This window comes from Rhea americana, unplaced genomic scaffold, assembly GCF_003343005.1.
Source record: "Rhea americana isolate MKP2758 unplaced genomic scaffold, rheAme1 scaffold_123, whole genome shotgun sequence".
Lineage (NCBI taxonomy): Eukaryota > Metazoa > Chordata > Aves > Rheiformes > Rheidae > Rhea > Rhea americana.
The window spans coordinates 2,315,909-2,327,400 of record NW_028185295.1 but is presented as its reverse complement, the minus strand read 5'-3'; the positions used below and the strand labels follow the sequence as shown (position 1 = coordinate 2,327,400).

At 45.6% G+C, this 11,492-nt stretch overlaps 1 protein-coding gene across 1 annotated transcript in view; it reads right to left on the bottom strand.

Annotated features, from left to right (window-relative positions):
- Positions 1 to 2,165: 2,165 nt before the first annotated feature.
- The window catches only part of COQ8A (coenzyme Q8A), a 34,020-nt gene continuing 24,693 nt past the window's right edge, over positions 2,166 to 11,492 (bottom strand). Inside the window, exons 8-14 of the mRNA XM_085325804.1 lie at positions 10,665 to 10,746; positions 9,040 to 9,133; positions 7,669 to 7,810; positions 5,663 to 5,770; positions 4,993 to 5,058; positions 4,122 to 4,208; positions 2,166 to 3,624 (exon numbers count right to left, since the gene is read on the bottom strand). Coding sequence (XP_085181930.1) covers positions 3,331 to 3,624; positions 4,122 to 4,208; positions 4,993 to 5,058; positions 5,663 to 5,770; positions 7,669 to 7,810; positions 9,040 to 9,133; positions 10,665 to 10,746 — 873 coding nt within the window. The 3' untranslated portion in view covers positions 2,166 to 3,330. The remainder of the gene's footprint in view (positions 3,625 to 4,121; positions 4,209 to 4,992; positions 5,059 to 5,662; positions 5,771 to 7,668; positions 7,811 to 9,039; positions 9,134 to 10,664; positions 10,747 to 11,492) is intronic.

Below are 11,492 nucleotides of genomic sequence, written 5' to 3'. Positions count from 1 at the left end.
AAAGCCAGCCAGCAACCCTTCCCAGGAACAACAGCGCCTCAACATGCTTCCCACAGTTCACACAATCAAAGCCTWACTTTTTCAGAAACTCTTTGATCCTTTCTCCTTCAGTCAAAATGGTTATTTGCTCAGCACTGCTCTAGCTTATATGGATTTAAGTCCATGGGCTCATTCCCATCTTGGTCTCTGCATGTCTTTCCTAGCTGCTGTAGCTCTGAAACACCATGACTTGTACAATCAGTGTGGTATTTTTCATTTCCCTCTGTTCCAGCTATACCATTCACAGCTGTGAAATGGGCCTTCTACTATCAAAAGTTGTAGGTCAGAAAAGCAGAAAGTGAACTGCATGTCAAACTTCCTGCACAGCTCTTCAGTATTCATTTTCTGTTTTGATGCAACAGCCAGGTTGACTGAAACAGAGAAGTGGACAGCAGCTGTTACCACATATAGCCTGAATCACTATCCTTTAACCTGGAAAATCCTTGGCTTCAGAGAAGCAAATTTAGCTTCCAGTTTGCACTGTGGAACAAAGAACCACCAGCTTCTACAAGAGCATTTTCCCAGAACTTACTTAAACTTGCAGAGAAACATTACTATCCTCAGTCTACTTGTGTAGTCTGAGCAACTTCACTACAGAGCAAGCAGCACTGATGCATGTTCTTGTTTATTGTAACATCTCACGACTCCTTCTACAAAACCAGAGCAGAATGTTTCTGGCTCACCATTTCTCCATGGCTGTTACACTGACATCCAATTCCTCATGCCACACGCCTCTCTGAATAATTCTGTAGAAATTATTAGAGCTTTTGGAACATGCTCAAGAGGCCAGCAGAATTAGGGACTGAGCTTTAATTAGCTTATTTAATAAGGCAGCATCTCACTTTCTGCTAGTTGTTGTCCTTTAGGCAAATGTAAAACTCCATTGCTCGGCTGATACTATCCTTAAAACATCTCTTTCTCAACAGGGGAAGGGAATGTTTGCCAAGAGTTAAACACTCACGTCCCCGTCCCCCCCCCCAGCACAGTATACCAGAGACCTCTGGGAGTCACATTAATAAGTACATGGCCAATCTCAGCCATGCTTACTGGAAAAATTAACTGCAATGCTGGTAAGTTTCTTTGCAAGTTTTCTGAACACATTGGCTCTAAAACTCTGACACTTTGCTCTGATGTTGGTCCAATTTCCTTGTCAGCTTTTTATACTTTGCTTTTTAACCTTTAACAAAAAACATTTAACAAACAATTCTACAGGTTTATAGCTACCAGGTCTAGCTCCGAAGGAGAAACCAACTAAACAATGCATATCAGAGCTCAAAACAAAAAGTTAGTCTACCAGTGCATAAACAGCTTTATGCAAAATTTACATCACTGAACAGCAGAGTTCACTCTTCCGAAAGAATTAGGAACAGTGAGATGAATACTCTTAAAGTACTAGATCTTTCTAAAACAAGTCTAAAATGAAGCAGTTTATATGTTCATAATCTTGGAAGAAAGGTAACAATAACCTGTTTTCCTACTTCTCAAAGCTATCTCCTAAGGGAGAGTATTTATTCACTTACCTATTCTTTATCTCAAAGCATCAGCAGTCAGATTTCAGATTCCCTGTGCATTGAAGTTTAAGATCACACCAAACTTCTCTACTCTTGAGTTGTGCCGATTGAGTGAGGCCAGGGCTGTTCCCTTGCAGCCTGCTGCTAAATATCTGGCACTTGCCAGATCAAGCAGATCTATCTTACCAGGTGAACAGCCACTCTTCCTTCACAAACAGAAGGGCAAGAGGCCTGTGTTCAGGAGACTGGTAACAGTGATTAAAACACAGGGAAGGGGAAAAAAAAAAAAAAAAAAAAAAAAAAAAAAAAANAAGTCAATTACCAAGATTTTTTGTGGCCAGAAGTTCAGACCAACATCCATCTGGCTCCTGGTAAACTTGTCTCCATCACCATAAGCACTAGTGAGGACAGCTGCAGTGGAAAGATGAAGGAATAAATGGACCACAGATGGCTTTGCTCAAAGAATCACTGCACCCCTCAGAAACAACACATCTGCAACAGGAAAAGATTTGGAAGCTTCCCCTTCACTACAGCTGCTGTTTGTCCCCCAGAACAAGACAGGGCTCACTTTGGTATTTTTACACTGCCGAAGGATGGAATAATTGCAGGCAGAAGGCCCACCGCACAAGCACTTTTTTATTGAAATCATACAGGTCATACAAGGTACAGGATTTGTACAAAAAAAATCCAAGAAAATAATTTGCTAGCTTGACTCCAATAGTTCAAAACTGTGCGTCTGGTTTTAAACGTGTATGGCATTTCAGCAAAAGCTTGAAATGCTTATGAGACATGAAGCGTTTTGTCTGCCTTACCATAAAGTTCTCCATTACAGAAAAACAGACAAAAAAAAAAAGGACAGGCTAGCTTCTTGGGTTAGGGGTCCAGCAAGCAATGGGTGTCAGAGTTGTAAGCTCATCTAACTTGCCATCAGGAAAGCTGATACCTACCAGATAGTGAAGGATCCTATTTAATCAACTAWTTGTTGATTAAATATTTGACTCCCAGAAGTGAGATGGGTTGTGCAAGTTTGTGTGTGTGGGCACGCATGTGTGTGTAGTGCACGCATGTATTAAAAAATTTAGTAATCAGTTCTCATATTTTTAAAGTCTATTTCCTATGTTTAGCTTGAAAGCCAAAGAAAGGCAGAAAGCATAAAACTTCATCCTGTGTACACACACACACACGCCTTACGTTAAATTAACATCAGTAAAATCCAGAAGAGTTCTTGATCTACTACCACTTGACTTACAAAAATAGGGGGCTGAGAGTGTCTGTGATAGGGTAACATCTTAATATTTTGCTCTAATTCACAGTATGAAAACTACTTGAATTCCACCTTTGCTTGAAAAAGGGAAGGTTTTTAAAAAACAATTTTCAGAGAATTACAAACAGGTTTCCATACTAACAAATTCAGCTCGTCCTCCTTTCCCTACTCGTTTATAAAACCCAATCAATACGCAGCCACCATCACAACGTTAAAAAATGCATTCAAGGTAGTTGGCTGGTGCCTTGTAACAGTACGGAAGCACACAGCAGCTTTGCCCCACCACCTCAAGAGGATAGTTTCCTGCAAGCTGTGTGCTGTACTGGAAGTCTTAGCATAGAAGAGACACCACAGAACAACTTTGTCCTTGTGAAATGCACACTTGGCTTCCAGGGCACAGGCTGCTGCATCTCAAGAGGACGGAGAGCTAGGGTGCAACACATGAGAGGCTACAAAGCTCTTTCTAAGGCTCAGACGAAATGAGCCTTCAGAACAAGACGTGTAAGTTCACTCTTACTACTCCTCTGGCTTCTTGCCCCTACTGCTCCAGTATTTACTATACGCCTCTTGGAACATGTTTTTGCAGGGGATTTTGGCCTTCAGTTTGGTGCAGATAAGGAAAGAACCCCCCATCTTCCGATGAAGAGAGTAGGTCTCCTCTGGTGGTGGGACAAGTCGATGCTTCAGCATGACTGGGATTAAGCCATGGATCTTTTCAGTGGTGCTTTGGTTGCCAAAATCAAAAGGTTCCTCAGATGCAAAAGCCTCTCCCAGGATAAGGACAGCATTTAAGTGAGCATCTTCCATTTCCTGCCCAAAGGAAAGAAGCATAAGTAACATCACTAGCAGTTTTTAAACACCGAGGTGGGGGTGGGGGGCTAATGCTAACAGTCATTCAGGAGAAATACCCAGCAGTACCCACAACAAAGGAAAATTCCAGCCTGCAACAGAGACTGATGAACTCTTGATTAACACAGTCTCAAGCAACTAGTCTCCTAAGAGACCATCTGCCTAGTCATAATATTTCAGACATCACCACCTGCAGGATCTTGTTAGAGAAGCAGGGGGATAACATACCACATATGCACTTTGTGGCCAGCAGCAGCATCATTATTGCTTGTGTTCCCAAAGGGAGAAGAGAGGGCAAAACCTGAGCCATTTCTGCCCTTCTCCCTCACCCAAAAAGCAATGCTCTCCTAGACTGTCATTGGCCTTTCCTTATCAAGAGAGCTGTGGAAAGTCTCCAGACAACATTAACAAACTTCTCACCTGGCTAGCACTAAAAACAGTGCTATTCTACTCCATACCTTGACTTCATAGCCAGTGAGGAATTTCATCTCAATTGACTTCCTCAGTACTCTTTCTCTGTCCATGTCAGCAGCTGCCTTGATTACCTGAATAGGAAGAACACTTTCAAGAGAACTAGAAGATAACAGAAAAATGCTTTGTGTACAAGACTAATGTGTAGGTGACTTGCTCATGCTACCCTCTCACTTCCTTACCCCCCGCTCTCTTCTTTTGCCAGATGTGCAGCAGCTGCAGTCCACAAGTTGGCCAGTGTAAGAGCTACTGGCAACAAAAAAAAAACCTCTTCCCAGTAAGGCTTGGTATAGCAGCCCAGAGAACATAGAACATACAGACACCACAAAAGTTTCAGGACTCAATCACCCCTTCCCCTCAACAAAACAGTGAGAGGCATTAGAAGAGGTCTGCTGGCCACTGCAGCTCAACTTAAGTGCAGAACACTGATCAAAAAAGAGGCACATATGACACTGCATGAACTAATCAGTTTGTCAGCAGACTAAGAGTCACAGGACAAGAAAGACAGCAAACAGTACAAGCAACTCCTACATACTCTCATATAAAATATCACTGACTTTACAGTTGATGGGAAGAGATGATGCCTGCCCAGATATGCTATACTGCCCAAGTACCTCAGTAACCAGCATTACAGTTTTCATTGTTTGTTTTGTAATTTAAACATAACTGGGATAGCAAAAGGTTTGCAACAGACATGCAGAAGACTACAGTAAGGGATAAAACTAGAACAGAGATCATTCATCCAAAAGTGGATTAAAGTATAGGCACAAAGTGAAACAGATAAGAATTGAGCAGAATCTTGCAAATACTAAGATTCCCTCAGTGCAGCGCACTATAGCACATGCTTAAAGACCTTACCTCAATGTATACATCTGTGAACTTCTCATCAAACCCTCGTGTTGCTCCAAAATCCAACAGGGCCACCTAGACAAYGAGAAACTCATCTGTATTACAGTATCAACCACTCAGGAGGCCTRACCTGAGAAGACTCCTGATGTAATTTCATTAAGCTCAACTGCCTGGAGGTTTTGCACAGCAGATCAGCTCCCCCCTAACTCCTTTCTTCCCTCATAGCAGCAGAAAGCAGTATTTACTCCAGTACATGGCASAAGAGATATGGCTTATGCTTGCAGCATCACAAGCAAACACCAAACCAACAAGCAGGACATCTGGAATCACCTCCCCAAGCACAGCACAAGACAAGAACCTTAAGAGTAAAGTGTCTTTGGCTCAGCCATGCCCTTGTAGATCACAAAAACAGCATCTTTCTACTGATCAGCTTCAGAACAAACTGAGGCTAAGGAAACAGACTAGACCTAAGACAGGGAGCCWGCCAGGGCAACACTCAGATTAAGTGAGAACTGGTGGAAGAAAAGGACGGGTTGCACTGTCCTACCTGCCTAAGGCTCAAGGGCAGAACCAAGGAGATTCCCTCACTAAGGGCTGATTAAACTTTAGAAGTGCGTAAGTTATCATAAACTGATAAAAAAGCTTCTCTTGTACAGGAACAGCTGCTGTTTGGGCTTACCTTATGCAACTGTGGGTCATAGAAGAAGTTAGACCAGTTTGGGTCAGTCTGCATATACCTGAACTCAAACAGCTCCCGCAGACACAGGACCAGGATATTGTGACAGATCTTGAAAAGTAGAGGGAGAAAGTAGTTAAGAGGGCAAGCAAGCCTTAGTCATGCACATGATTTGCAGCAGACTTCAGCACACAGGGAATACACCAGCATACTGACAGGAACAGTCTGCTCCTCTGGACAAACCTCTTGAATAGATCAGAGTTTCACAACTCCCAGGCCAGATCCTAGTGTAGGACATCCTGAACAGACAGCACAGATCTCATGCAAGTTTTACATCAACCTCTACTGCAGTTTATATCAACTCCTAGATGCACATCCACAGCAGGCTCCAAAGGTCATCCAACTGCATGTGTTTGACTTGTATCCTGGTCCTGTCTTTTGCCTACCCAGCTTTAACTGCCCACTTTGTTTTTCCTTTGAGAGCAAAGGTACATCTTCACAGTGTGAGGAGCGATCCAGTAGTAGAGACTGAGGAGAACAACAAAACATTACAGCTAACCATGGAAAGTCCTGCAGAGCTTGGCCAGAACAAAGTCAATGCAGCTCATGGGAAAACTATATGGAGTTCTAGAGYGTTTTAAAGGTCTGAAGAGGATGGGGAAAAAAGTCTCTTCCTATAAGGCCTTTGAGGAATGCACAGAGCTAGGTCCAAATCCCTACTAAAGGGTCTTTGCAGGACACATATATACCATACACTGTTCAACTCTATGTCCAGCTGGGCTTAGCACTAGCCCAGCTGCAGAGAACAGCAGCAGTAGGCAGATGCCTTGGGACTGATGAGCATGGAAGAAACAAAAGCAACAGTCCCAGGAGAGGCCATAGTTTATTACATACTAGAGCAGAACTTTTCTAGGAGGATATTGAAGCTGGAGTCTTTTTAGCAGAATTGCCAGCTGCATTCAACCTATCTTTGGCTTCCACAAAGCTCCTGTCCCAAGTGAAACACCATATCCAAGGAGGAGGCAGGATAGCACCAGAAGGCTGTGGGCCAGCCAGGCCATTTACTTCTCTTTGCTTAGAGACAAAGAAGTTCCAGCAGCAACATCCCACTTCAGGATCTGCTAAAAGCAGTCCCTGATGATACAGCAGCCCATTAGAGAAGACAAGCCCTGAGAAAAAACAGACAGCTGGAAGGGTCACAGGCAGCCAACTCTGGCATAGCTCCAAGTTGAGTGTGTTGCTAGGATCTGTTTTATCTAGAGAAACATATCCTGCACTCTCCSCCAGTGACCTGCTAACAGCTGATAGATCACATCAAGGCATATACACATGCACCAGGCAGGGGGAGAACCCACCACCCCAATCCAAATACCAGGACAATTATTTCTGCTAATAGAGCACCTGTTTGTCCCATCATAGACTCCAATTCCTTGTTATATTTAGCGGCAATGCCTATCATCTCCAACTTCTCCCTTGCTCTTGTTTACCGAGAGGTACTTTTCCAGAAGCCCTGTGCAGCACAGGTCATTCTCAAAGGGGGAAGTGACACCTAACCACTCGCACAACAGAAGATGCTTGCTACACTCTTCCAAAAGAGCTGCTGCAAAACAAGATCCCCTTAACCTCCAGCTGGCAATCTCAAACAAGTTTAGGGTCACCTGAGAGAAACAGGGCATTTAGGAGTTACACAGCCCTCTGCCAGCAGCCTGTATGAACAGCCAGCAAAGCCTACAGAGCTAGGTTAGCTCCCCTTGAGCTACTCTCACCATTCTCTAATCTCTCCTTGTGCATCACTGCAGGAGGCCTGTAACGCCTAAACCAGCCCAGGGACACACTGGCGTTGCTGCCAGATTGCCTGCACAGAAGAGGCTCCAGGCAGTTGCCAGCTTGACCCCTGCTTTTCACTGCTCTAAGTCAGCCTTTCAGCAAAGAGCTCTTCAGCCCCTCAGCCATCAGCAGGTGGAGTATGCTGCTCTGAGCTAAGGGAGAAGCAAGATAAGCCTGAATACCTCATTTCGGATCTCCTGGCTCAGCCCTACAGCTTGATCCAGTGGGAAGCCAGTCACCAACTCTGTGGTCAGGACATGTTGGCTGCACAGCTCATCCACTACTCTTGGGACATAGAAGAATGGGTGGTCTTTCAGCAGTTCCCTAGAGAATGARGAAAGGAAGGGAAAAGGTTTAGGAGTCCCAAAAGCAGCCAGGCCCCTATACAGGGCTTTGCACAGCCCCTTCACACAGCTGCCCTCTCCCCACAGCCTGTCTGTCCCTACCAGGAGGTGTTTTTCTCAACAGTTACAGCAGAGATTATCAGCAGGAACAACACCAGTGGGTTACAGCTGCTGCTGGTTTCCGAGATCACAACTGAGGGGGGATCTTATCAGTGTGTATAAGTACCTGAAGGGAGGGTGTCAATGGCTGGGGACAAACTTCTCAGTTGTCCCATATGACAGGACAAGAGACAATAGGCAGAAATTGAAGCACAGGCAGTTCCGCCTGAACATGAGGGGGAATTTCTTCCCTGTGAGAGGGACGGAGCACTGGAACAGGTTGCCCAGAGAGGCTGTGGAGTCTCCTTCTCTGGAGATCTTCAAGGCCCGCCTGGACACAACCCTGTCTAACACGCTCTAGGTGACCCTGCTGAGCAGGGAGGTTGGACTAGATGATCTCCAGAGGTCCCTTCCAACCTAATTCTATGATTCTATGATCTCCTGCAGGAGCAGTGGCATTAGGAGGCCTCTGGGCTGGCACATTAAGGGGCAGTGGGCAGGACCCTCTCCAGCTCCTTTGCCCACCCTGCTTCGTTTCAGGACTAGACTACACACAGAGAGGAAATATGCCTTTCCAAGGGGAGCAATGCTACAGGGGCAGTTCTGCAGAGAAACAGGAGGGTCATCCAGCCTCCATACTCCCTAGTCCAGTCCTCATGTAAAAACAAACTGGACCCCAGCATTACAGGGAGACAAGGGAGCAGCCCGTGCTGGTGGTGCCAATTGCTGTAAGAGGGTTGAGCTGAAAAACTCCAAAGAGTGCTAGGAGAGYGCAGTACGTGGATCAGTGCTACAAACCTGGTCTCATGAGTTACTATAGTGCTTTTTCATGTAAAACACAGGCTCATGATGGAGAGGGGATAGAAGTTGCCCACCTTATCACCATGCTTCAACAACTGCAAGTCTGATCGACTGAAAACATGCCTGGCTCTGAGAAGAGGTAGTTATGCCTTGAGCTGTCCCCAGGCATTAACATGAACAGCTTGCCTTATGCTACAACCCAGTGGCATGACATTCACCTCTGCAGTGACCCTGGAAATTAGATAACCTCTCCTGCATTTCACTCACACATACACAGATGGGAGAGGCTGAACAATGATATGAACATACTGAAATTTCTTTGCACAGGCAGCTTCTCTCTGGTAATCACACTCCAAGGCCAGCTCTCTGCTCAGAACTTCAATCAAATGCTCAGGGAACAAACCTGAAAGCAGAAGGGCAGAGATAAGAAAGTAAGCTTAGAAAAAAAACAATCCCTCAGGCTAAATGCTTTCTAGCCCATTAAGGAGGACACAGCAGCACCTCAGGAGGAGCCAGCTATTCAGACAACTCCAAGCAAGTCCAGAAAGTGTGCAAGAGGCCTTAGAGAGGTGACCTGTATTTCCAACTAGAAACAGGTTCTGCAGGTAATTCCAAGCTACAGTTACATAGCTGCACCTAAAGCAAGGTAAGTCCTGTTCCATCCTCTCTCCCCCACAGTCCAGACTGTCCATTCCTGCTGTCTTGTGGTTAGGGCAGCTCTAGTGTTGATATGGCTGTGCAGAGAAACACAGCTGGGGCAGAAACACTTAAAAATTAGCCCAGGTAAAAGAAACTAAACAAGGATGCAAAACCACATCTCCCTGAAACGGGGAGCAGACATAGCAGGGCAGAGCAGTCAGCATGACTGAGAAAGTGAATTGAAGCAGGATGTACCAGGTAGTCAGGGTCTCAGTTGTCAAGTCTGTTTTTTTTCAGAATTGATGCTAAAAAAGTTATGCTATTCCTTGACCAGCCACAGCTGGGACTGTAGCAACATGAGGGCCCTGCCCAGCCAGCACAGAGGGACGGTCCCAGTTTTTGTCAGCACCCAGCCTGATTTAAGAGCGACATTTGTACATTCCCACCAAGATTCACAACTGCTGCCAGGCAGGTGTTTGGAAGGAGGAACAGTAAGYGCTGGGATCACTGGAGAAAGATGATACGTATCTGTGTGCCGGGACACAGAGCGAGCTCCAAGTGATGGCAGTTCTCCACCTCTCCACCATTCTTGACTAGGAAGAGGAGGGAATGACAAGTACAAAGGGATTCAGGAAATACAGGGAAGAATGAATTCTGCCAAATGCAGGAGCTGATGTCAGAAAAGAACAGGGACAAAACCAGACTATATAGCATGAGTATTGCTCTCACTTTCACACATAGAAAGCCATTAGAACTGAGTATGCATAGGGCACTTAGCACCTTGTAAAGAGTCTCTATGGATCTGTCCCTGTACAGAGCACACAGACAAGTACACGTTCCTCCTCCTCACGTGCGTGTGCGTACACACACACAGCCAAGCAGAACACCACAGCATGCCCTGCCCACTCCACTGAGTGAACAGCAGGGCAGGCACATGCTCAAGGTCAGCAACAGTTCTGTATCTGGGAGAGGGGAGCAGAGCAGAACTCCAAGCTGGCCCTGTACCCCCTGCCCACAGCTAMTGCCTCTCCTGCTTTCTGCAGGCAGTCAGCTCGTAGGCAGACTCCAAGTCACATCTACTGTTTCCCTGAGGCCACTTCCTCTCTAATCTATGGACACAGGTGTACAACATGCTGCTTGGAAGGGACTGGCAACACTCAACAGGTGCCAGAGGCAACAAGGAGCTGCCAAGGCTTGCACAGGTACTGGCATAAAGCTGGATGACCCCATTCTTCTGGGACCCCTATACTAACTTTCTCCTCCTTCCCTTACACCAAGGGTCTCAGTTGTTTTACCTTCAGGAAGAATATTGCTCATGCTCAGGACAGTCATCAGGTTGTTAACATCACTGTTGATGCTCTGGGCAACTCCAGGGTACTGCAGGACAGAAAGAGAAAGTAGTTTTGACACTAGATGAACCCAGGATATCCAGTTCTTCAGAGTAAGACAGAAGCCCCCTCCAATCCAACATGCACTGACCCCCAAACACAGCCATCTACAGCCTGGCAATGAACCAGGACACACTTGAAGCACACACTGCTCCTCCTCTGAAAGCCTGCTCAACATCTAGCATCTCAAGTGGAGGGACAGAGAGATGAACTAAGATTCAGTCCCTTACAAACAGAACAGCCTGTTAAGTTCCTCTGACAGTTCTTACAGTACATTAAAGAAATCAGACACACAAATCCCAGCAACACAGAGATGCCAATCAGTCATTTTCCAGCCCAGCTCAAAGCACAGCACTGACAGCCCCAGAGGGTTTTATCCATAGCAATAGGGCAAGTAGTGTGGCCCCAGTCCAAAGGTGCCCTCTTCTGTTAAAGGGAGCCAGTCAAAATCACTCTGTGGATCTGACTAAGCTGATGCCAGAGCATTAGCTTGCCATTGCTTTTAACTTGGTCTARCTTCAGAAGAGTACCTTGGACACAACAGGCCTGATAAGAAGCCACCAGTACCCATCCATATCATTTCTAGAATGTCCTTGTCTTAAAAAACAACCTACCAATCAGGCTTTCCCTGGAACCCTGCTCAAATTGGTATGGGATATTGCTCCTTTGAATCATAAAACATGCAGCTCCAGAACTCATTTCCATTAGGAATATCTGGCCCAAGTTGCTGACAGC